Source organism: Somniosus microcephalus, chromosome 1 (genome assembly GCF_052327205.1).
Source record: "Somniosus microcephalus isolate GS21.2 chromosome 1, FLI_Smic_1.0, whole genome shotgun sequence".
Classification (NCBI taxonomy): Eukaryota; Metazoa; Chordata; class Chondrichthyes; order Squaliformes; family Somniosidae; genus Somniosus; species Somniosus microcephalus.
The window spans coordinates 172,606,189-172,633,117 of record NC_140987.1 but is presented as its reverse complement, the minus strand read 5'-3'; the positions used below and the strand labels follow the sequence as shown (position 1 = coordinate 172,633,117).

Genomic DNA, 26,929 nt, shown 5'->3' with positions numbered 1-26,929 from the left:
TACAGCTGGCCTCCTTTTATTAGAAGCCTAATTTTCATCCTATTTTCTATGTTGAGACTGCACTGAAGCAGGATGCCTCAACACACTCTACTTTTCATTGCACTCAGTTGAATATTTCTTGGGCATTGGGACACCCAAGCATTTACAGGAGACTTTGGTTTATCCAGAGGTTGTATGTCCGGAAACCTCGATCTACCGGCAGAAATCAGGAACGGTTTTGTTAGGTTTTTTTTTCTTCTCGTGGCTTTTTTTTCCAATAGTCAGGCTCTGGAAAGTCTCTCTGAAGCTGTTGCTAAGCTACAGAGACGCTTCCAAGGTACGGACCGACTGTTTGAAGCTGTTGCTAAGCAACAGTGTTTGTTGCCAGATACGGAGATGAAAACCTCCGTATGCTTCAACATTAACGCTGGTATGTCCGGCAGTTTTGATAGATCGGCAACAGCTCGGTCCCGTCGGTGCCGGATATAACAAAGTTTATAATGGCTTTCTAAAGCTGTTTAATATATGTAAAGCCTGATTTGTAGAATAACTTGTAGTTTGTTGAACTTCGGATAGCCTCTCTTACTAATTGACCCTCCCACAAATATCCTCCATGTATTCTTCCATAAACTTGAGCTCACCCAAAACTCTGCTGCCCGTATCCTAACTCGCATCAAATCCCGTTCACCCATCAACCCTGCGCTTGCTGACCTACATTGGCTTCCGGTTCAACAATGCCTCACTTTTAAAATTCTTATCCCTGTGTTCAAATCCCTCCATGGACTCTCCCCTCCCTATCTCTGAAACCTACTTTAGCCCTATAACCTTCTGAGAACTGTGTTCAGCCAACTCTGGCCTTTTGTGTGTACACCCACCCCCCCCCCCCCCCCATTTCCTTCACCCCACCATTGGCCGTTTAGGCCATAAACTCTGGAATTCCCTCCCTAAAACTCTGCCTCTCTTTTATAAGATGCTCCTTTAAAAGATTTTTTTTTTGACCGTGTTTGGTCACCTGGCCTAATGTCTGTTTCCTTCTTTGGCTTTGGTGCCAATTTTTGTCTCATTACACTTCTGTGAATCACCGTGGGACGTTTTACTACATTAAAAGTGCTATGTAAATGCATGTTGTAGTTGTAATATTGCTGGTAGAGCTGAAGGTGGGATGACGTGGGGGGATGGGGGGATGGTGAGTGGAGAGAAGAATCCTGGCTAATTGGAATTGAAAATGCAGTTGAAATCCTATTACGTGTGTCTTGTGAGACCATCCATTACATGTAAGGCCACATCTGCAAATTCCGGATTTCCGCGTTTCACTGCGCATGTCCGTACTCTGGATCTTGCTGTCCGATTTACTCCATAATAACTCTGAGCGCTGATAGCCTCGCTGTTGTTCTCACTGCAAAATCCAGGCCATTGTCTCAGTCAGTTTGCCTGTGTAATGATGAATATCTTGTTACCTCAATAATTAATTTGACCAGATTTCAAAAATGAAATAATGTTCAAAAACTTTGAAAAAAAATTGACTTTGGAATTTTGAAGAATTATGATTTAGATTTAATTTGAAAAAATATTAATGTGTGCTACTTTTCGATTCATTTTCAACAATGTTCAGTCACAAAATGGAATTTCCTTCTTGGAGAGTTTTTTTTAACCTCTGCAGTGGCAACTTCTTTGAGTGCATTTTAATTCATTTTAGAATTATTCACCTGATTTTTTTTCCTCCTAAAATTCCAATATTAGATTTTTTTTAACGAAGGGACTTCTTGTAATTTTAGCTTAATAATGACCTTGTTTCATCAAAGATCCAGTTACATGTGTTGGTTTGCTGACATTGTTGGCTCAGTGATGGCTCACTCACCTCTGAGGCAGAATATTGTGGGTTCAAGCCCCAGTCCCGAGACTGACACTTGTACTGAGTGCTGTACTGTTGGAGGTGTCGTTAGGATGAGACATTAAACTGAGACCCCGTTTGCCCCCTCGGGTGGATGTAAAGGATCTGATGGCACTATTTGAAGTAGGGGAGTTCTCTTGGGGTCCTGACCTATATTTATTCAAATTAGCTGGTCATTTATCTGTTTGCTATTTATGGAATTTTGCTGTGCAGAAATTGGCTGCCGTGTTGTACAACCTAACCGTGACGACACTTCAAAAGTACTTAATTGACTGACATGCTTTAGGATGTCCTGAGGTTGTAAATGGTGCTATGTAACTGCAAATTTGTTCTAAGTAATATTTTGCATACTATCGTTTCCCAAATTCAAAAATGTAACGGGTGTATGAAAAACGATAATTTTGCCATGATCACGTTGACCCAGAATTTACGAGGAACACAATGGCGAGTTTAATGCGCATGCCGTCATTAGTGTGTAAATAACCCAGCAATTTGTGGTGAGGAAGAGATACGGCGTGAGTTGCAAATCGCCAGAAATTGCTGGACGCTTTGAGCTGTTCCGCCATTAGCCTCATGGACACAGGCGCTCGCCATCCACCTCCCCATCAGTTTGAAGAAATTGCTGCATTTGCACCCGGCTACCGACCATAGAGCACATAGACCAGAAACGCTGTTTACGGAGGTCACGGTCCATCATCAAAGACCCTACCCACCCCAGCCACAGTCTGTTCGCCCTCCTGCCATCTGGGAGACGCTACAGATGCATTCGCACCCGTACAACCAGATTTAGGAACAGCTTCTTTCCCAGTGCTGTCATCCTACTGAACTCCACAAATAAACTCTAAAGCCTGCACATCTGCCAATGCACTTTATTATGGTTATGTTTATGTTAATGTATTACAAGCCAAATGTATGTTGAATGTTTAAATGTCTTCATCTAAATGTACACTCTCGGGAGCCGCAAGCCTACATTTCGTTGTACTGCACTTGTGCACTAACAATGACAATAAAAGTTGATTTGATTTGATTTTTTTGTAACGAATTAAACTTGCCGCAGAAAGTTAGGACTGGTATTTAATGACCGATTTATGTTCCTGTAATGCCACTCAACTTCTCTGGTCCAGAAAGGGACAATTAAAACTGTGAAGTCTCTCTCCTGCAGGCTGTAAATTGTTCCTTAGAGGTTTGTAAAAATTTTCATGTTAACATTTTTTTCTTGCGTTCCTTTCTTTCTCGCGGAATCCAATCTTTCTTCCCTCTTTATTTCTCTTTCTGTATTGAATTTCTCTCATTCACCTTATTTGGGTGTCCCGGACACAATTTCAAAATTTGCAGAAGACACAAAACTTGGAAGTATAGTGAACAGTGAGGAGGATAGTGATAGACTTCAAGTGGACATAGACAGGCTGGTGGAATGGGCGGACACATGGCAGATGAAATTTAATGCAGAAAAGTGCAAATTGATACATTTTGGTAGGAACAACGTGGAGAGGCAATATAAACGAAAGGGTACAATCCTAAAGGGGGTGCATGAACAAAGAAACCTGGGTGTTTATGTGCACAAATCGTTGAAGGTGGCAGGGCAGGTTGAGAAAGTGGTTAAAAAAGCATACGTGATCCTGGGCTTCATAAATAGATGCATAGAGTTATGATGAAGCTTTATAAAACACTGGTTCGGCCTCAGCTGGAGTATTGTGTCCAATTCTGGGCACTGCACTTTAGGAAGGATGTGAAGGCCTTGGAGAGGATGCAGAAAAGATTTACGAGAATGGTTCCAGAGATAAGGGGCTTCAGTTATGAGGATAGACTGGAGAAGCTGGGGTTGTTCTCCTTGGAACAGTGAAGGTTGAGAGTAGATTTGATAGAGGTGTTCCAGATCATGAGGGGTCTGGACAGAGTAGATAGAGAGAACTGTTCCCATTGGCAGAAGGATCGAGCACCAAGGGCAATTGGGAATGGGCAATAAATGTTGGCCTTGCCAGTGATGCTTACATCCCATGAACGAATAAAAAAACAAACAAACCAGAGGACACAGATTTAAGGTGAATGGCAGAAAAACCAAAGGCGACATGAGGAAAAACTTTCTTACGCAGCGAGTAGTTAGGATCTAGAATGCAGTGCCTGAAAGGGCAGCAGACAAGCTGAAGTGCTCTTGCAGAGAGACAGCATGGGCTCAACGGGCCGAATGGCGGCCTTCTGTGCTGTAACCATTCTATGATTTTATGATTTCCTTTGTTTCTTTAAATCTCATTGGTTATGAGATGGACTGTTAGTCCCCCCCCCATTCACCAAGTTCCCAGATGCCCATTGACCTTGCTACTCCGTTCGCAGTTCGCACTACCAGCAATTAGCGGCGCAAATTTTTTTTAAGCTGAAGAGTAAGTAAAATAATCTAACAAATGAGGAACACCACAAGCTGCCCTGCTGCAGCAAATTCTGGGCCACAGTTCCTTATTCGTTCAGCTCCATTGTAAAATAAAAAATTAATGTCCTCCTGTTGGGCAGGGGAAAGGAAATACCAAAGAGATTTTTCTTCAATTGCATTGTCCCATACTGATAGCCGGTCCTCATCCCTTCCCCATATAAATGTGCTTTTCTGAGCTATATCTTCAGTTCTTTTTCATCTGTTGATTCTGCTCACAAATAAGCTTCCACTTGATCTTCATTTTGTCAGTGTGTTGGCTTATTTTTAAGGTGTCAAATGTTTGCAGAAACAGTTTTGCCTTTGGTGGTGCATGCTTAGCAAATGTTTCAGCTCTGGTCTTCCAGTTCTAGTTTTTATTTACATATTTTTTTTCAGGATCAGTGTCTAAGAACTGGAGTGAACCTTTATGTATCCCATTTCTGGTAATAGTGAGCCCAGGAGTTGAACAGAAGCACTTAAACTTATTTAGTTTACCAGATCCAACACAAGCCCTCTTATGATCCGTTATTTCCAAAAGGCATTCGTTCAGGTGCCACACAAAAGGTTGCTTAAGGGCTCCTGGGGTTGAGGGTAATACACCAGCATGGATAGAGGATTGGTTAACGGACAGAAAACAGAGTAGGGATAAACGGATCATTTTCAGGTTGGCAGGCTGTAACAAGTGGGGTGCTGCAAGGACCAGTGCTTGGGCCTCAGCTATTTACAATCTATATTAATGACTTAGATGAAGGGACCGAGTACAGTATATCCAAAGTTGCTGATTATACAAAGCTAGGTGGGAAAGTAAGCTATGAGGAGGACTCAAAGAGCCTGCAAAGGGATATAGACAAGTTAAGTGATTGGGCAATAAGGTGGCAGATGGAGTATAATGTGGGGAAATGTGAGGTTATTCACTTTGGTAGGAAGAATAGAAAAACAGAATATTTTTTAAATGGTGAGAAACTATTAAATGTTGGTGTTCAGAGAGATTTGGGTGTCCTTGTACAGGAAACAAAGTTAGCATGCAGGTACAGCAACCAATTAGAAAGGCAAATGGCATGTTGGCCTTTATTGCAAGAGGGTTGGAGTACAAGAGTGAGAAAGTCTTACTACAATTGTGCAGGGCTTTGCTGAGACGACACCTGGAGTACTGTGCACAATTTTGGTCTCCTTATTTGAGAAAGGACATGGATGCCTTAGAGGCGGTGCAACGAAGGTTCACTAGATTGATCCCTGGGATGAGAGTGTTGTCCTATGAGGAGAGATTGAGTAGATTGGGCCTATACTCTCGAGTTTAGAAGAATGAGAGGTGCTCTCATTGAAACATACAAGATTCTGAGGGGGAATTGACAGGGTAGACGCTGAGAGGTTGTTTCCCCTGGCTGGAGAGTCAGGAACTAGAGGGCATAGTCTCAGGATAAGGGGTAGGCCATTTAAGACTGAGATGAGGAGGAATTTCTTCACTCAGAGGGTTGTGAATCTTGGAAATTCTCTGCCTGAAAAGGCTGTGGATGCTGAGTTGCTGAATATATTTAAGGCTGAGTTCGATCGATTTTTGGACTTGTAGGGGAATCAAGGGCTATGGAGATTGGGCGGGAAAGTGGAGTTGAGGTCGAAGATCAGCCATGATCTTATTGCATGGTGGAGCAGGCTAGAAGGGCCATACGGCCTACTCCTGCTCCTAATTCTTATGTTCTTGGAACCATAGAGATTTACAGTACAGAAGGCGGCCCTTTGGCCCATCGTCTCTGTGCTGTCTCCTTGCTGGAGTCTCCCAAAGGTATTCCCACTGCCCCACACTTTTCCCATAGCTCTGCTTCAAATATTTGTCCAATTTTCCCTTAATGGATGAAATGGTCTTTGCCTTAACCCCTTCTCATCGCAAAGCATTCCGTGCTCCAACAATCCTCTGTGTACAGAAATGTCTCCTATCCTTTCTCCTCACTCTGTGACAACTTTAAATTGATGACCCCTTGTCACTGACTCGCCAGCTAGTAGAAATAGTCTCTCCCTATTCAATTGATCAAAATCTTCAATAACAAATCTAGTTTTGCCTTTATGGACTTGAGAAAGCAGAGAAATGTAATGCTGTGTCAGATGGTGGTTTGGCTGTAAACTATAAGACAGATTTACTAAAAGCATAAACAGTGGCAAAGACTATATAACAATTTGCACTTTTTACAGAACTTTATTTATTACAGAAAATAATAAAAACCCTTGGCTTAAGAATAATCTTGTGTGGAATGCTTCTCAAATTCCCCCATGGAGCTTCCAGCCTTCCTTGCAGTGGTCTCAGAAGGGCTGATGATCTGATATATGCCTCTGGTACCCTTTAATTATATTTTTGATTCCTAGATAAAATTTAACATATAGACAAAGAAAATGCCAGCAGCTCGGAGGGCTACTCTTAAGAGTGTTAGCAGTTTCCATTCTTTGAATCTTTGTTGTATGCCCAACCAAACCGTTTTGAGCAGCAAAGAAAATGGCATGTGCAGAAAAAAATGTAAAGACTTTCCTGTGATATTAAATGTTATGAAACTCATTACAATGGTTTCTTGGTTAGCTTGCTCTCTCTTTTTTTGCCTGGCTTTAATATCTGTACTGAATGCCAGTAGCCATTGCTGTCATATGTTTTGTTGAGCAGGGTCTTTCTTATTTGTTTCTGGGATGTGGGTGTCGCTATAAAGGCCAGCATTTATTGCCCATCCTTAATTGCCCTCGAAGGTGGTGGTGAGCCTCCTTCTTGAACAGCTGCAGTCCGTGTGGTGAAGGTACTCCCACAGTGCTGTTAGGGAGGGAGTTCCAGGATTTTGACCCAGCGATGATGAAGGAACGGTGATATATTTCTAAGACAGGATGGTGTGTGACTTGGAGGAGAACTTGCAGGTGATGGTGTTCCCATGCATCTGCTGCCCTTGTCTTTTGAGGTGGTAGTGGTTGCGGGTTTGGGAGGTGCTGTTGAAGAAGCCTTGGCAAGTTGCTGCAGTGCATCTTGTAGATGGCACACACTGCAGCCATGGTGCGCCGGTTGTGGAGGGAGTGCCTGTCAAGCTGGCTGCTTTGCCCTGGATGGTGTCGAGCTTCTTGAGTGTTGTTGGAGCTGTACTCATCCAGGCAAGTGGAGAGTATTCCATCACACTCCTTACTTGTGCCTTGTAGATGATGGAAAGGCTTTGGGGAGTCGGGAGGTGCGACACTCGCCGCAGAATACCCAGCTTCTGACCTGCTCTTGTAGCCGCAGTATTTATGTAACTGGTCCAGTTAAGATTCTGGTCAATGGTGACCCCCCCAGGATGTCGATGGTGGGGGATTCGGCGATGGTAATGCCGTTGAATGTCCAGGGTTGCTGGTTCGACTCGCTCTTGTTGGAGATAGTCATTGCCTGGCACTTTTTTGGCGCAAATGTTATTTGTCACTTATCAGCCTAAGTCATCTAGATCTTGCTTTATGCGGGCATGTACTGCTTCGTTATCTGGGGAGTTGCGAATGGAACTGAACACTGTGCAATCATCAGTGAACATCCCCACTTCTGACCTTATGATGGCGGGAAATTCATTGACGAAGCAGCTGAAGATGGTTGGGCCCAGGACACTGCCCTGAGGAACTCCTGCAGTGAAGTCCTGGGGCTGAAATGGTTGACCTCCAATAACCACAACCATATTCCTTTGTGCTCGTTACGACTCCAGCCAGTGGAGAATTTTCCCCCTCATTCCCATTGACTTCAATTTTACTCAGGCTCCTTGATGCCACACTCAGTCAAATGCTGCCTTGATGTCAAATGCAGTCACTCTCACCTCACCTCTGGAATTCAGCTCTTTTGTCCATGTTTGGACCAAGGCTGTAATGAGGTCTGGAGCAAGGTGGTCCTGGCGGAACCCAAACTGAGCATTGGAGAGCAGGTTATTGGTGAGTAAGTGCCACTTGACAGCACTGTCAACAACCCCTTCCATCACTTTGCTGCTGATTGAGAATAGACTGATGGGGTGGTGATTAGCCAGATTGGATTTGTCCTGCTTTTTGTTGACAGGACATACCTGGGCAGTTTTTCACATTGTCAGGTAGAGGCCAGTGTTGTAGCTGTCCTGCAACAGCTTGGCTGGAGGCGCGGCTAGTTCTAGAGCGCACGTCTTGAGCACGATAGCCGGGATGTTGTCGGGTCCCATAGCCTTTGCTGTACCCAGTGCGCTCAGCTGTTTCTTGATATCACGTGGAGTGAATCAAATTGGCTGAAGACTGGCTTCTGTGATGGTGAGGAAGTCCAGAGGAGGCCGATATGGATCATCCACTCGGCACTTCTGGCTGAAGATGGTTGCAAGCCTAATCATTTGCACTCGAGTGCTGGGCTCCGCCATCATTGAGGATGGGGATATTCATGGAGCCGCCTCCTCCCGTTAGTTGTTTAATTGTCCACCACCATTCACGACTGGATGTGGCAGGACTGCAGAGCTTTGACCTGATCCGTTGGTTGTGGGATCACTTAGCTCTTGTCTATAGCATGCTGATTTCGCTGTTTAGCATGCAAGTCATCCTGTGTTGCAGCTTCCCTGGGTTGGTACCTCATTTTTAGGTACGCCTGGTGCTGCTCCTGGCCTGCTCTTCTGCACTCCTCATTGAAGCAGGATTGGTGCCCAGCTTGATGGTAAAGTGAGGGATATACCAGGCCATGAGGTTACAGATTGTGGTGGAGTACAATACTGCTGCTGCTGATGGCTCACTGTGCCTCATGGATGACCAGTTTTGAGCTGCTAGATCTGTTCTGAATCTATCCCATTTAGCACAGTGACAATGCCACACAACACGATGGAGGATGTCTTCAGTGTCAAGGCGGATCTTTGTCTCCACAAGGACTGTCTTGGACAGATGCATCGGCGACAGGTAGATTGGTGAGGGCGAGGTCGGGTCGGCTTTTCCTCTCGTGTTGGTTCTCTCACCACCTGCAGCAGGCCCAGTCTGGAAGCTATGTCCTTAAGGGCTCTGTCAGTACTCCCCCACCCAGAGTACATTCTGTGCCCTTGCTACTCTCAGTGCTTCTTCCAAGTGGTGTTCAACATGGAGGAGTACTGATTCCTCAGCTGAGGGAGAGCATTAGGTGGTAATCAGCAGGAGGTTTCCTTGCCCATGCTTGACCTGAAGCCATGAGACTTAATGAGGTCTGGAGTGAATGTTGAGGACTCCCAGGGCCACTCCCTGCTGACAGTATACCACTGCCGTCACCTCTGGTGGGTCTGTCCTGCTGGTGGGTCAGGATATACCCAGGGATGGTGATCGAGGAGTCTGGAACATTGGCTGAAAGGTATGATTCTGTGTGTATGATTATCAGGCTGTTGCTCAACTAACCTGTGGGACAGCTCTCCCAATTTTGACAAGTCCCAGATGTTAGTGAGGAGGACTTTGCAGGATCCACTGGGCTGGGTGTGCCGTTATCGTGTGGATTCTCAATCTTTTGGCTTCTGAGGTCCCCTCTTGTGTTCTAAAAAATCCAAGGACCCACTGTAACACAACAGAATTATTTTTTCCTGTATAAAAATTAATTATACAATTAAACATATTTATTTTTTGTTTTACTAACTTGCTGTGAAACTTGTTGACGGTGCTGAAGTTGAGACTGTATCCGAGGTTGGTAGAGTTCTGCTTAAGTTAGTAGACTGTCGCTGAATTTGATAGTGTTGCTGGAGCTGATAGAGTGTTGATAAGACCGATGGTGTTGACAGCAGGAACAACTCTCGGTTTTCTTCGAGACTGGACGCCGTCTGCTTGACAACACAGCAGACCATTGACCGTGAGCCTCTGGAGCCAAGCGGCAGTTCCTGGTTCCTCAGACAGGGACTAAAGTGATAGGAGCTTTGGATACTTGCTGCGAGGTCAGTGGGCTGTTTAAAACATGTTCTGGTGTGAAGGAATAAGCCAATATTAAGATATTAATACAGGAAACTCTTTTTATCCGGGACCGGCGTGTTGCCGGTTTATCAAAATTTCCAGATGACGGAGAGGGTTATCTACCGAGGCTATTTTTAACAAAGAAAAAAAGAAAAATCAAGAAATGTGCAGTATACAGTAATTGGGTACTCCCCTACAGAATGTTGTGTTAAATGGATGGTGGAAGATGCTTGATTTAAGTACAGTTGAGGGCAATGCAATGCAATGACTACCAGCAGCGTGGGAGACACACAGTCCCCCTGTAAAATGGCGGATCAGAAGCGACTACCAGCAGCGCGGGAGAGTCAGACTCCTGTTGCAGGGGTTTTGAGGTGTTCTGACTCCCGAGAGCGCCAAGAAGCCGAGTAGTGACAGTTTGGAGAACTACCCCCACTGACTAACTCGGCCACCGCAGGAGACTCTGACTCGGCAACATTTCCGGTTATTGAGGTGTTGTTTTCAGAGTATGAATTTTGCCGGTTATTAGAGAATTCCGGATATTTAGGTGCAGTTTAAACAAGAGTTTTCTGTACATGAGAAACTGGGTTTAAAAATCTAAAAAACCTTAGAGACATAAGCTGCAAACAGAAATACAGGCTTCTGAGATAAGATCAGTTGTTAGTAAAAAACCACAAGCTTTGAAATGGGAATTAGATAAAAATACTAAAACAATGAAAGATTGAAGCAAACCATTGGTACTTCCGAAAGGTCTATGGTTTGCAACCAAAACGATGAGAAGACCCAGTTTAAGGTATTATAAGCTAACACGTTGAACAGAAACACAAACATTAGAAGAACCATGTGCCTTTGAAAAGATGACATCAAGTAAAAGAAACACCTGCTGGTCAAATCGTTTTTATGTTAAACTTGGATGACAGGAAACATAAGATTAAATATGCAACCAATTGAGTTAGCTAGAAATGCATGAAACATTCAGTTAAAGTGGTTTTGATTTATATGTAGTAAAAACCATACCAACAAGAAGACTTTGAAGATATGACTTCAATAGATGACACCAAGCAATTACATTGTGTTTGTATTAAACTTGGATCACCACGGAGTCACAACGTCTGCTAAAACCAGTAAAGCCAATATTAAGAATTAAATGGAAAATCTTCGATAAGAATGGCATCAACCTGAAATCATTGCTGTCATTGTTTTTATGATGGTTTTTGAAACACCTAAAGGTAGAGACATAATTATGCATGCAATAGTTGAATTGACAGTAAGATAGAAATCATTCGAAAGAGGTATCAATAAAGACAATTAGCTGACATCAGCAGAGAACATCAAAGAATAAACCACTGCAAAAAGAGTATAAAACATAGACCTTTTCAACAGAAAGGCAGAACTCGCTGAATGGGCCAAGCGTTTCTCAACTCTTCAGAAGCATCTCTAAGTCTTTAACTTTGAGTCTCGGGTGATCAAAGAGGTACTATTATTTGATTTTGGTGGATGTTCTGGATTTAGAAATAAGTAAGAAAAGTAGAAATGTAACAAAGTTAACACTTGAAAATAAGGATCTCTGAGAAAGAAGAAATGTAAGTTATTTGTTTTTGGACTGTAATGTTGCGATGGATTCGCCAGCTGTTAACTACATGTCGGTTCTTTAATAAATTTATATATTTTTAGAATTGTCTCAAATTAATATTTCTGTATAAAACTCGCAAACTCAAATCCCTGTACATTCTTTGGTGAAGAGTTGCAGAGTTCTGGGGGTATTCTGGATCCTTTTAATATCTGGAAGGTTACAGTCTAGGTAAACTTATTAAAAATGCTATCTGGAGGACGGTAACATCTTCAGTCGGCTATCTCTAACTTTATTTGAAGGTGAACGTCTAGGGAATACGCCTGATCTGGGGTAGTCCAAAAGGGTTAGGACTTGTAATTATCCCTTCACTGGAGGCCAGGGGTTCTCAACAGGGGTCAGCGGTACCTGGTTGAGAACCCCTGCTGTAGAGTATGCTGTGCGGTTTTAGACATCACATTATAGAAAGGACATTAAAGCCCTAATGTGTACAGTATAAATTCACCAGGAAGAAAGGGATGAGAAACTTGAGATATTGGGATAACTTCAACCATTGTAGAGATGGCTCACAGGAGATTTAAGAGAAGTTTTCAAAATTATGACAATTTTATGCATCTGAAAGTATTTCCTCTGGTTGGAGAATCAGTAATAGAATGCTTTGCCACAGGGACTGGTTGAGATAGTGATTGTTATGTCTTTTAAGAGAAAACTGGATAAACATTTGAAGCATGTGATTATACAGTGCTATGGGGATAGATCACGACAGTGGGATTCGATTGCTCTGGCAAAGATTAAGCATAGACACAATGAACTGAGTGCCTGCATTCTGTACTGTAAACTTATGTAGTTCTGTGGTCCTTGACCTTTATCTTTGCTTACTGATGTACAACGGCAAAGGTCATGTAACTTTTAGTAAAAATATTTATTTTTATTGCCGTCCCTTTACAATTCCATTCTGTTGGGGAAACAATTCTAAACTTCAAAATATATTGAGTTCCAATTCAAAACTATTAAGTTTTAGTTTGGCTCACTTGGTGGTACTCCTACCTAGAAGTTAGAAATTGATGACAAGGCAAGCTGAGGGAGGACTGCATTTTTGGAGGTGTGGTCTTTCAGTTGAGGCATGAAACCAAGGTGCCACATCTTTGTTCAGGTGGATGTGGCACTATTTGAAGAAGAGCACTGAGTTCTCCTGGTATTTTAGCCAATAGCTGTGCCTCAACAAGTACCATCAAAGCAGATTAATTAGTCATTCATCTCATTTACTGTTTGTGGGAATTTGTGTGAAAATTGGCTGCTACTTTTGCGTATGTAACAACACTTTGAATGTCATTTCTTGGCTGTGAGGCACTTTGAGACATTGTGAGGGTGTGGAAGATGCTATATGAATGGAAACTCTTTTGTCCTTTCTTAGTGCAGCTTCAGCACCAGGTGAGTTTGCTCTTGGGAGTGGTCTATAAAGCATTCTCCATTATTCTGTGCTAGTTGACCACATTGAGAAGAGTGTGATCTTGAGAAGTGGGTGGGGTTGGATAGTTATTTTGAGATGCATTCATAAAGCTGTGCAATACCAGTGTCTGCCTTGAATCAATTTTCAAACAGTAATTGGCACTAATTATATAAGAGGACCTGACCCCAATAGAGTCCACATGTTGACACAATCTTGCAAACTATCAATCAAATTGAAATTATTCATTGACATCTCTATCATCATTCCTCGTGTCAGTGAACTCAAGTTGTGCTTTGGTTGTAAACCTGCTCTCTCATTGCTTGATTTATCCCATGTTTTTGAGAATCTTCTTCAATTGAATCATTGGAACACTTTGCGAACGAGGGAGGAGGACATGAAGGGGCATTTCCTTCATTGGAATATCTAGTAATGTTTCCTTTACGATGACTGATGCCACCTTCCTAATGCCGAGCTATTTTCCTAGCACTTGAACAAGGTTACATTTTCAACAAGTATGATAGCAAAATACTGCAGATGCTGGAAATCTGAAATAACAACAGAAAATGCTGGAAAAACTCAGCAGGCCAGGCAACATCCGTGGAGAGAAATTAGTCAACGTTTCGGGTCAAAACCCTTTATCAAGACTTGATAAAGGGTTTTGACCCAAAACGTTAACTCTAATTTCTTTCCACGGATGTTGCCTGGCCTGCTGAGTTTTTCCAGCATTTTCTGTTGTTGTTTTACATTTTCAACAATCTGTCTAATTCTGTTAGCCAAACAAGAAGCCCAATTTGCTGACTACCTTGGATTGAATATGCTTTTCAGGAATCTGATCCAGGTATGTGAACAGAGTCTTCATTGCAAGTACTTTCAGATCCTGTTCATTCTTAATGTTCAGCATGTTCACAAGATCTGGGCACAGGAGAGTATAATCATGGCAGAGATTAACTGGATTCTTGAATCTTCCAGGTTCACAACGTTGACGGCTCTCTCTGCCGCCTTCACTTAAAGGGTTGGATATGATTCATTGACCCACAAGGTTTCTTTTTTGATGGTTTGACCAGCCTGGCTATTTTATTTACTGTGAACTTAATCTAGCCTACCTCTCTGGCAAGTGTGAAATTGATATTTGAAAATGTGCAGAGATATAGAGTACAGCTTCTTTTGGAATATATGGAGACCCAGGCAGAGTGGATCAAGAATACTATTCCCTTTAGCAAGTGGGCCAATAACTAGACGTCATAGATTTAAAATCAATGGCAAAAGATCTAGAGGGGAGATACGGAGAAACTTTTTTCACCCCCCAAGAGTTGTTGGGATCTGGAACACTCTACCTGAAAAGTTGTTGGAAGTTGATTCCAGAAATAACTTTAAAAGGCAGTGGGACAGGTATTTGAGGATTAGGAACTTCAAGGGTTACGGACAAAAAGTGGGGATGCAGGTTGAAGCACGACTGGATTTTCAAAGAGCCAGCACAGGCACAATGGGCCGAATGGCGGCCTCCTGTGCTGTAAGTTTCTATGATTCTAAGCTGCAGGTGTGTTGGGACTGTATATGGAAATCTTGATGGTGTTTTCTGGTTGTCTGTGTTAGCAATGGATATCAAATTACTTTCATTATGGGAAGGATCCTAAAGAGCACAACTGTTGAAATATTTCTTTCTGGCATTTTGGTGCTTACTGTAAAAGAATTTTCACCTGAAAGTGTTACAAATGTTTTAAATAAGATAATTGTGCAAACTTCATTACAACTTTACAGTGGGAATCTAACCCCAGATCTAACTTGCATTTGTAAACTGAAACCTTTTGCATCGCACCGACAAACCCCAACTGACTGCATTCTATATTTGTAAGACAAAACTGGATCATTTTTGCATCTGTTCCTGTCCTGAACTGTCAGCTGAGAGACAGCCAGCGATTTCACAGATTGAGAGTATGCTGATTTAATCATTAAAACTTTTTTGAACAACCTTCAGAAATAGTATCAGTCATGTCAAAAATAAAAGTTTCAACTTGAGTTCTGATCAAGGTTTATACTGAAGTATTGATTTAGCTCTCTTTTGGATGTACATTCACTGTGCATTTAAAACACTTTATTTTGAAAGTTACAATACATGAGCTGAAAAATGATTTGACAATAATAGCCGATTAACATTTAATGTGTTTATATGCGTTCCTTTGTCCACTATTCAAACAATGAGATTAACCCATTTAATATAAACTGATTAATGTCTCCATTAAAACAGCAAATGGAGGAATGATGTATTCGCATTCAAGAACATCCTTATCTCAAAAAAGTGGCAGTAACTCATCTCGCAGAACATAATTCTTTATATGTAAGAGAACAGCTTGGCATGCTCCAGAACATTGCTTTCAGAACAATGGAGTTTTAAAACTTAGGTTCTAACAGTTCATTTGTTACATATTCATTATTTCCCCCCCCCCCCCCCCCAAATAATGAATAAGTACTCCTGCAACTGACCCTCCAAAGCCATTAGCTCATCTCTTGTCTCAGGTTTTTGTGCAATCAGGCTCTAGTTCTACTCTCTAACTGATCTGGTTGGTTCATTGCCAACCTTGGTCCACATAAAATTTAACAAAAACTTTTTTTTTCAACGAGCTGCCAACAGTCCAACTCTAAGTTGGCATGCATGCATTTTTTTTATGTAGAGTTGAACTACTTTGGTATGGTAGGTAAGCTTGCCATTTTCATTTGTAGTCACTCTAATTTTGGTCAACTTGCTTCTACAATTAAGTGTTAAGTGATTTTCAAAACAGACATTAAATTCGAGCAAGCTTTGCCAAAGATATGTACTCTGAATCCATGTTCTAGTGTAAATACAAACTTTGTCTTGGTGCATTTTTTATAGAACAAGAATAATATCTTTTACTGTTTCACTTATTTTTCAGAACAAGGGACATGCTTTAATCAGTCGGTGCTGAAGTCGCTTTTAGCACTGGATATTGTAGTGCCTTATTCAACATGGGGTTTGGAAGTGATCTCCGGAATTCCCATGAGGCTTTGCTAAAACTACAGGAATCTGAGCTTAAAGTCTTGGAGACATTGAAGAAGTTTATGTCTCTACGAGTGAAGAGTGACAAGGAATATGCATCCTTGCTACAAAATATTTGCCAGCAAGTGGAGAAGCATGAAACATCCTCCCCAGTGGATTCTGTTAGCAATGTCTCCAAGGTAAAGTAGTGATTCCCCCCCGCCCCGAATATCCCTACCTGTTAGATAAATGTTACGCCACGAGTGAGATGTGCATTACTGATACAAATTGATACGATGGAATTATTCAAAGTGTTAACAAATATAGAGTTCATATTTGATAATGTAAGTGGGCAATGTCATTCATGTTTCAGAATGGCAAGGAATGAATGTAAGTGCATGCATTTAATCAAGAGTGTATGATGCTTTGTGATGCAAATATGGGCCCAGTAATTCTGGTCCCAACGCGTGAGTACGGACGGGGTACTCGCGCGTGGGCCCGTTGGAAGTGCCGGATTTCAGCATGCACAGCGCATGTGCGGAAAACCGGCATTTCCCCTCCTCTGAACCAAGGGGTTAAGAGGCGGTTCCCTTGCGACGTTTGAGGCAGCGCGTACGCGTTGAACTTCGTTTTTTTTGACCGGTTTGTCCGTGCGTGAAGGCCTCCACTTTTTACGAATGTAAAAAGCAGACGTAAGGACTTAGTTTTAAAAGGTAAGTGGTCTAATAATTAAAGTTAGAATTTTTTTTCCACAGGTTTATTATTTTTCAAGAATTTACAGTAAGGTAAGTATTTTTGGACCCGATTTCTTGAAAAAATTTTTTTTGGCAGAAACTTGAATCATTGTTTAAAATAGTTTTTTAAAGTTATTAATAGTTAATTTAATTATTGGAATGTTTTTTTAACTTTTATTTAAAGTTTAAGTAGTGTTTTGGGCACCCGGAGTTTTCATGAGTTTGACAGGTCTTATGTCTAACTCATGAATGGACTTTTGTAAACTCCCATTGGTTGCCCAGTGCTCACGTGATCCCAGCCGGCTCATCGCACTAAGTATGCCACTGGATCACGCACGCACAGCGTGCCGGGAGCTGAACCGGGCCACAGACCGGAAATCCACGCAGGCCCAGTCTTCAAATGTCAGCGCGATATGTAAGTGTAGGTCGGGGGCTTGCACCCGCGCGAAGCCCCCGACCTGAATTTCTGGGCCATGGTGTTCTGACTTGCCTGCTCAGTTCCGGTCTTTCAGGACTGTCTTTCATTCTTGCTTTACAGTCTTGGGCCTGTATGGTACATCAGACAGAACAGTTAAGCAGGATAATGAAGACACATGCAGAAGACCTAAATGTGGGACCCTTGTACAGATTGACCATGATGATCAAAGATAAGCAGCAAGTGAAGAAAAGCTATCAGAGTATGCAACAACACATGGAAGCTGAAATGTGCAAGGTAGTTCAAAGACCAGACTGAGAGGTGGTACTTGGGTACACATTTAGTCCTTGCATTCAATCTGTTATGTTGCTGATCGTGGATACTGAGTGGATGCCATTTACTGCCTTTTAACAGCGAGTTGGACTGCTATTGTGCTCTTCTTGGGAACTGGTTTAGAACAGCATCAGTAGAGGTGCAGGAGCAGGTTGCTTGCTGATCCTCTTGTCACATTATTGTGTGGCCAAAAAAGATAAGGTGGTTGGAAAGTAAATAACATGGTCAGAGCCACCTGAACTTGCCCTATCCTAACCAAACAGACGGCTGCCCACTTGACCTTCTCATCATGTTTGGTGTTCTTCAATTATCAGGGCTCTCTCCGATTGCTTCCTCATCTTCCTTTCTCCTGCGTATCCCCCCCCCCCCCCCCACTCTTTCTGGTATGCCTTCTCGCTTTCCCCCAACTCTGATCCACCACCTGGATTGACATCAACATGTTTGTCAATCTCAAACAACTGCTGTCCTTGCTTAGATCCCCTTGTCTCCACTAGATCTCCAGACATTCTCCCATTCCAACCGCTACCTCCTTGGCCTTGAATCTGTTGATTATAAACGCTGGCATACAAGGCAATTGGTTGGCCTGGTTATCTATTGCAAATATGACTCCACCTCCTTGAACTCTTCTGTTGCTTTGTTCCCATGACCAACTCTTTTTACTACGCTATGGTATGATCATCCTTTTCTGCCCAACTATTTCCTCTGACTACTTTGACTGCACCCTCCTCACCTCAGACACCAATGTGGCAAGCTCATGGACTATATTATGTCCAAAAGAGAGGGCAGCTGCTCTGGTTCTGCTTTCTTTGACCTTTCCCTTCCCACCTGTTCACTCCTCCTCCAGGCACCTGGTCTTAGTCCATAGTAGCTCCTTCATCTCCTGTTTAATACACTTAGTTTGTCCATGAAGCCCCTTTCCATTCTTGCTTTTGGTCACACAGTTTCCCTTCTCAGTCCAATGATTTATCGACATAACCAACCTGTCCCTGTTCCCCAGCTTGGTTCCTATATCTTTCAAAACTACTTTGATGCCTCTTCTCAAAATCACCTACTTTCAAGTCCTCCATAATTTCCAGCTACTGCCCCATCTCCAAACTTGCCTTTCTTTGTAAAAACATGGACCATGTTACCTTGAACCCACCGCACTCTCTGCTAAGTCCTCCCTTGGGGTTCTGCCTGCCCACAGCACCAAGGCCACACTGGTTAAAATCATCAGAGATTTTTTTGCAACTGTGACCATGCCTCATTGTCACTTCTCATCTGCCCCAACCTCTCCAGTGCCTTTGACAAAGTTGATCAGTCCATTCTCCCTATGTGTCTTTCCTCAAAAGCCCCTCTCCGTGGCTCTGATTTCTTCTGGATTTGCACTTGGCAGTTGTACAATAGACCTTACCTTGCCTGCAGTTGGTTCTCCTCCCATGCCCCAAATCACCTCTGGTATCCCCTCAACTTCATCTTTTACATGCTACCTATTGACAATATTACGTGGAAACATGAGGTCAGCTTTCACGTCTGTTGATGACACCCTACTTTATCTCTGTCCGTGATCTCTTATTGATTATCCAACCATAAGATCTGGATGAGTAAAAGCTACTATTTGTCCAGTGTTGGCAAAACTGAAGCCATGCACTTTGCCTCTCATGCACCTTTGGTTTCAACTCCATCAACCGCCCTTCGGCTAAATAAGGGTGCAGTACCTTGGTGTACTTGATGCTGAGCTTAGCTTCCTGTCCTACAGCTGATCCACCACCAAGATTATGTTTATTCATTTCCAGAACCTTGTCTGTCTTTTCCTCCCACACCATGAAATTTAATCTCTGTGCATTTGGCTGCCACGCAGGGCCCAAGCCCATTACTTCTATCTGCCTTTTTCTGCCTCTTGGGCCATTCTCTCCTGTTGCTCAGTCATGCCACTTTGTATTTCTCCCATCTTGGTTACTTTACACAACCCTCAATCCAGGCTTGAAACCTCCCTCTTGTGCCTCTCATCCTCTGCCCAAAAGCCCAACGAGGCACCTGTTGCAGCCTCCTTACAAGCAGCAACGCCATCCTCCCTTCTCTTGACCTAATCACCCAGCCAGCTAAGCGCAGCAATCTCCTTCCCACTCACCACTGCTCCTTTGGACTTTGCCAACAGATCAACAATCACTGTCCTTCTTTGTGTTCCCTCCGGAATATCTGTTCTCTCTCAAACAAGGCACTTGCCTCTCCTGTCCTCTCTCCAACCTCACCTTTCATTTAAACTCTTCTATCCTTATTCATGACCATCCCTTGACCTTACCATCTCAATTAGCCTCTTTACATCCATGGTCTCGATCACAGAGAAGGCCATCTCTGACCACTTATTTGTATCCCTCACCACACAACTCCCTACTGTCCTTCCAACCTCACTTCTTTCTGTGTCTGCCTCTGGGGGAAAAAAAGCACTTCCCCCCCCCCCCCCCCCCCCCAAAGTCACTTACCATTACATTTGCAAGTTGCCTAACCTTTGGCCCTCCATTTGCCAAGATACGACTTCAGCTATCCATCTGCTCAACCACTCCCTCACCTCCATCTTTGACGCTCTTGTCCCCACCTTAATTGTTCCCACCAGTATGGCCCCCATCTTCAGTCCCTCAAGTCCAAGGGGCACAAAAAGGTTTAGCAGGGCCACATCGAGAGCTGTTGAGCATCTCTGCTGTGCCAAAAACGCTCACCACTCCAAGATCATCTGGAAAACAAATATATAACCCTAGATTCTTTGCTCCACTACCAAATATCTCCTTAAAGCCCTCCACCCCCCCCCCCCCGCCCCTTCCACCCTCCCCTCCAACAAGTGTAAGTTCATGGACTTCATTGTCGCTAAGATTGAGATGTTCATGGACTTATTTGCCACTAAGATTGAGACAATCTGTTCATCTGCCACTGTTACTTCCTCCCTTCCCCTTGACCCCTCAGCCAAACCTGGTCATAGGTTCCCTCCTGCACTATTTCTGAACCTATGACTTTCTCTACTTTATCTCCCTTTATGCCCTCTCCAAACCCATATTCTCACCGTACCCCTTTGATCCCATTCCCACTAAACTGCTGACCACCCATCTTCCCTTTCTGGCCTCCTTGCGAGTTGATACTCTGGATGGTTCCCTATTTTCAGTATTGCCCCCCTCCCTTTCAAATCCCCAATCACTGCCCCCTTCCTCAAAAAACCCACCCTCAACACCTCTGTCCTCAATTTCAGTTTCTGCCCTTGGCACTGATTCCATCCCTCCCCTACCACTGCTCCCAGTTGAACCAGATTATTCACAACCTCAATGTTGAACTGAGCATCCAACCTCATTTCAATTTTGTAACTAATAAAATTCATTGAAAGTCAGTGAATGTTACATTGCTGTTGAAAGTTGTCATTCTTGTACTGTATTTACAATGTGAAATGACCAACATATTTTCAGATTAGGCAGTGCAAAATTTGAGTTAACTGTAAAGTAGCTATTCATAAAAAGAAGGCTGCCTGTTGTGATTATTTTTAAGATGTAAATTTAACGCAAGAATCAGTGATCTGAGACCTGTATCTCTTCGACTTACAGTTACTCTTGAGTTAGTCAGGAAGGATGTGGTTTTACAGATTAAGGTTTCTATTGTCCAATATTAAGTTAGTCTTGCACAGTGCTTGTTTTCATATCCAGCAAGCAGGCGAAGTGTACAACACCATTTCAATTTTTGAGAAATTATACAATGTTTTTGAATAGTTAGTGGTCACTGCAGGGTTGGGGGGGAAAGCAACAAGTCCTTGTTTCAGTTTTGTACATAACAAGTGAATTTGGTTTCACATCAACATAAAATGTGCAGCTTGACTGTTCTGTGAAGTCACCCAGAATTAACTTTGGCAATTGATGAGACAATTTCACATAACCAATCTAGTATCTATGTAGCAAACTTATTAAAAAGTTCCTTTGGGGCCCAACTGACTGCCTAGGATCTTTTAACACTGAATTTTTTAAATGTATTTAATAATGTCAAGGCAGCTACTCTTGCCCTTCCACTGGCATTAAGTTCTTGAGTCCATGTCAGGATCAAGGCTGTGATGAGGCCTGGAGCCAAGTGGTTCTAGTGGAACCAATGCGGAGTGTCGATGAGCAGGTTACTGGTGAGTGAGTCAATGTTGCTTGATGGTATGTTGATGACTTCTTCAGCCGTTTTATTGATGTTTGGGAGGAAGCTTTAAACCGTAATTAAGTAAGATTTGTCTTTTGTGGATCGGACATAGCTGGACAGTCATTTACATTGTCGGGTGGATGCCAGTGTCAGCTGCACTAAAATGGCTTGGCTAGATGAGCGGCTGGCTTCAGTGGACAGATTTTCAGCACTACGGCAGGCGTCCATGTTCTCGGGGGGGTCCATAACCTTTGTTGCGTCTTGTGTACTTAGCTCCTTTTTAACTTGTCCACAGAGTTTGCTGTTTGACTTAACATCTCTGAGCACTTTGGGATATTTTTCTGCAATGAATTTGGTGTTAGGCTTGTTCTGTGCTATATAAATGTAAGTTGTTGTTTCTCTGGTGGTCGATGATGTGGCAAGGATCAACCAGGGGGAAAAGCCCCAGCCTTCAGCTGCACACACATCCCTGCTGCTGACGACTATCCTACCTCAGCTGCTACTGTTTCATCTTTGTAAATTAAGCTAACCCCCCTCCTTTATGGCCACATTTATCTTTACAAACAACCGTCTAACCTTTCAATTGCATTTCCGACCAATTACCTATCAGACCAGGTTTCAGAAATATGAGTTGAATTAAATGCTCATTGGAATCATTGCCTATAATTCTCGAATTTTATTTCTAATACTTTTAGGATTGGTATAAAAACATTTCAAGGAATTCCATGCATGCTTAATATTGTTCACCCTGTGTAAATTCTCTTGTTCCTTTACAGTTGAAATTAATTTGCATCAGCTGCCCTACCATTTTCAGATTGTCTTTTAGCACAACTCTATTGTGAACGCCATCCATTCTGAAATATTTGTCCTCCAGTTAACTTCATCACAAACTTTTCTTTTTTACTCTGTTTTTGGCCAGTCATTAAAACTAATGATCTCATTGTTCCTATCCAGTGTAAGTCAATAACCAGCAACAATCACTAATGTAACATGCTATCCTCCAATTTGCTGAACTTTCTCTTGTAACTGTACAAAAACAGGGCATTGCTTTCCTAACCATTATATAATTTGTACCAACTGTAAAGCAAATATATATTCCCGATTTCACTTCATAAAACCATCTACTGTTCCCTCTCTGTCATTGACCATAGCCTCAGGAAAACACGCAACTTTACTATGGTAAGACTTCCCTGTGCACGTTACGATCGGTGAATGTCGCAATAGAATCTCCAAAATAATACGCCTTCTAATTTTGGTATTTTTGGAGGTTGCAGTTTTAACAATTCTGTTCTGAGTTTGTGAATGGATATTCAAGTGGTCGAGACATCACATAACTGTTGTGAAGCTAGCTTGGATAGTCAAAACCAGGGAGCTAATCTATTGCATCTATCAATGTGATGAAATAACTGTTCTGGATTGTCTGTTGTTGTACTTGTTAATGTCTGGAATGTTTTACAGGTGTAACCACTAATGTTCCTCCTTAGCTGCGCCTTTATGGACCCTCCTGATTGGTGTGAGTCTTATTTATAAGAGCTGGGTTTTACTCATAAGGGCTGGGTCGGTGATGAATGATTGCCCTGTGTTAACTTGATGCCATGATTCTTACTTAATAAAAGCCTTTAGTTTTAAGTTTTAACCTCATGGATTCAGGCAGTTATTTGGCACATCAGTCACAAAATAGGCATTGGCTATATTTGATGATTATTGTTGCCACCTAGTACGTCCTCTGGAGGTGACAACTCGGTTTCTTGGAGGAATAAAAGAAAGACTTACATTTATCTAGTGCCTTTCATGACCTCTGGGCACCTCCAAGCTCATTATAGCCAATGAAATACTTTTGAAGTGTAGTCACTGTTGTAATGCAGCAGCCAGTTTGTGCGCAGCAGGCTCCCACAAAGAGCAATGTGATAATGACCGGATAATCTGTTTTAGTGATGTTGATTGAGGGATTAATATTGGCCAGGACTCCGGGGATAACTCCAATGATCTTGTTCGAAATAGTGCCATAGGATCTTTTACATAACCCAAGGCTGCATCTGCCCCCTCGGGTGTAACGTTTCCTTAGAAAGACGGCACCTCCAACAGTGCAGCACTCCCTCAGTGCGCTGGAGTGTCAGCCTAGATTTTTGTGCTCAATTCTCTGGAGTGGGATTTGAACCCACAACCTTCTGACTCCGAGGCGAGAATACTACCAACTAACCCACGGCTGAAAGGGTCAGTCCTGTGAGAGAAGAACTGGGCCATACCAGGAAGCAATACTCTGCTACAGAATAACATAAGCCAAGCCCAGAGTTCCTCGGTGTCTGTGTATTGCCTTCCCAGTTTAAACCACTGAATTTGCTGATCAAGTTAAAGGTATTCATACTGTAGTCATTGGACTGGAGCCTTTTTCCCTTCGTGGTATTCTTCAGGGTGGCCATAACTGAGGACTGACTCCAGGAACAACCTACCTCCGTTCGATCGTACTTGGTTGTAGCAACACTGGAATCTGCAGTCTTGCAACCCAGTGACGAGACTTCACTCAAGCAGTCAGTCTCCGACTTTTTTCTTTTTTTCTCTCTCCCTTTTACTTAAAGCTTCCCCCTCTTCATTGCAGATTTGAATTTAAATATAGTGTAGAACATGGAGATTTGAATAACAGCTGCTACTTGGCCATGATCTAGTATTCTGGGACAATAGAATTGGATTTAGTGCACAGATGATGCACTTCGTGTTCAGGATCCACTTGGGCTATTGGATTCTGGTCAGATTTTCTGTGCTAGCTAGTCTGTGATTTTCTGCCCATTCCCTTTTTAATAGGTGGAAAATTGTATGCTGTTGAGTGTTGAAGTGGAAAACCCCAGCCAGTATTTCTGTGATGGTTTACTTCAACTTTCTCCCTTCCTTTCTTAGTGGGCAGTTGGCCACATTTCTGCAAAACCTCCAGATGTTCTGTTGAATCTTATTTGGGAGAGCGCTGAGGAATTATTCAAATATAATTATGATTGAGGGGCTGTTTGACAGAGATGTCAACAAATGACACCACCGCCCCCCCCCCCCCCCCAAAAAAAAAACACCCCACTCCCAGTGGATTATATACACATTCTAAAGCCGCACCACAGACTCAGTTGTGTCAAGGTACAGTAATTGCTAAGTGAGAACCGGACTTCCTCTTGACAGTGAATGTTGAGTGTCTGATTTACATCACCAGTGCGCATTATGAACACTGGTGACAAAGTGAGGAGGCTTCTACTTGTATATTCGAATGACTGTATATATTTTTTTGCTACGGCTTCAGATTAGTGCTGATTGTTAAAACAATGCATGATTGAACAAGAGGTTATAAAGCTAAATGGATTGGAATGACTGCCAGTGGTCGTCATTATTTCTATCTGCTCGTGACCTATACATTTTAAAATCATTTATTCCACAAGGCCTTAAGTCCAGGATTACAAAAACTTTTTGATGGGCAACAAAAGCCAGCTGAGATCGTCAGTCCTTAGAAATGTTCAGGCTTGATCGCCTGAAATACATATCCAAACATCTAGTGACAGATCAGTGTCTTATTATGTTTAAAAAAAAAAAAAAAAAATTCCCATATTTTGCAGAAAATAAATTAATTCCTGACTGATCTTGCTGAAACATTTTAATTTAAGTACAAAACTTGTCTAAACTATTCCAGTGGAAGCCTTACCTGGATAACGTCTAGTTTTACAGCACTGTGTAATGCATTTTTTTGTAACCTAATGCACCAGTTTATTTCTACTGAATATTGTCTTGGTGCGTTAAGTGTGGAATGACTGGATGGCATGGGGTTTCTTTCGGATAATAGACAACATTGCTTTGGTGTTGTTACTGCACTCGGTCTCATTACTTGATGCTGTTGGGCTGTGCTCACCTGGTTTTAATTTCTTGGCGTCATCAGGGGAGTTCAATGGCTATTGTTTGTCTCTGTCATCTAGCCACTGGTTGTTACATGGGTTGGAGTAGGATCTAGACTGTGCAGATGTTTCTGATCATCTTTTGTCACTTGCCAATATTTTGGGTAGAATATATGCTGTTGATGTATATTAATTAGTATCACCAGATACAATTGCTCTTGCCTATTGTTAGCGACGGTTTTTTATTCTGATTGATTTTTGATGCAGAGAAGGGTGAATCCAAATGGCCTCATAAAATAGATTTGCTCCAGTACAGCATGGCCACTAATTTTGAGTTCTTACAACCATCAGTGGTTGTGAGGTGAAGATATACAGCCCTGGAAGTTGGTGGTAGGTTTGATCCCTCGTCTGATTTAAGTAGTGTCCTGTTGAATCAGATTGAGAATACACAGAGGACTAGTGTTCCCAAAGTTGATGAGCACCAAGATGGCAAGCCCAGAATAAGGCACGTTATTTGGAAAATGGGGCAATCCCACAGTTATTGGGCTTCCTTGTGTGTGGGGAAAGTCTGAGGTGAAATATGAAACACTTTTATCTGTGCTGCACCTAATAAGGAATTTAAATTTGTCAAAAGTGGAAGCGTTGTTGGTCATTTCAGCATTACAGAATTATAGCTGATGCATACAAATCTTCCAATTTTTCACTCGAACATTTTGTTAATTGTATTTAGGTAACGAAGACTGAACTTGAAAAGTTGAAGTCTGCCTACAGGCAGTTCGCAAAAGAAGCCACCACTGCCAAAGAAAAATATAAAGAAGCCATTTCAAAAGGTAAATTTAAAATATAAAACTGCTGCAGGACTTGGAAAAAAATCATTACCGCTTTGACCTTTACAATTTTTCAGGGTTTTTTTGTAAAAGTGAAAAAGCATTGAGTTTGTTGTTTGGCTAGTTATGTAATGGAAAATACACAATCATTTTAAGGGATATTATGTTCATCATTTGAAGACACAGGCTATTGGGAATAGTTGGCATGGTTTTGAAGCTAATTGGTAAATACCTTGTAAATCTGCTGGATTTTTTTGGAGAAAACAAATATAACTGGACAAATGTTATCCAGTACATTTCTAGGAATTTTGCAAGACATTTGATTTTGATATATAAAACTTTTGAAGAAGGCAAAAACTCATGATATTAAATTAATGGCGCATTAGCTGCTGGCTTGCAAGCTGGCTTGTCAATGCAAAGCAAGAGGAGCTATTAAATAGAAAAGATGCAGTGGCCTATTGTGAATACC

General features: G+C 42.3%; 1 protein-coding gene across 2 annotated transcripts in view; it reads left to right on the top strand.

Annotated features, from left to right (window-relative positions):
* The window catches only part of LOC147124468 (tyrosine-protein kinase Fer-like), a 50,550-nt gene extending 24,055 nt beyond the window's left edge, over positions 1–26,495 (top strand). For both annotated transcript variants that reach the window (XM_085987528.1, XM_085987520.1), the window contains exons 2-4: positions 16,078–16,360; positions 17,433–17,606; positions 26,364–26,495. In XM_085987528.1, coding sequence (XP_085843654.1) covers positions 16,151–16,360; positions 17,433–17,606; positions 26,364–26,480 — 501 coding nt within the window. In that variant the 5' untranslated portion in view covers positions 16,078–16,150 and the 3' untranslated portion in view covers positions 26,481–26,495. The remainder of the gene's footprint in view (positions 1–16,077; positions 16,361–17,432; positions 17,607–26,363) is intronic.
* The last annotated feature ends 434 nt before the right edge of the window (positions 26,496–26,929 follow it).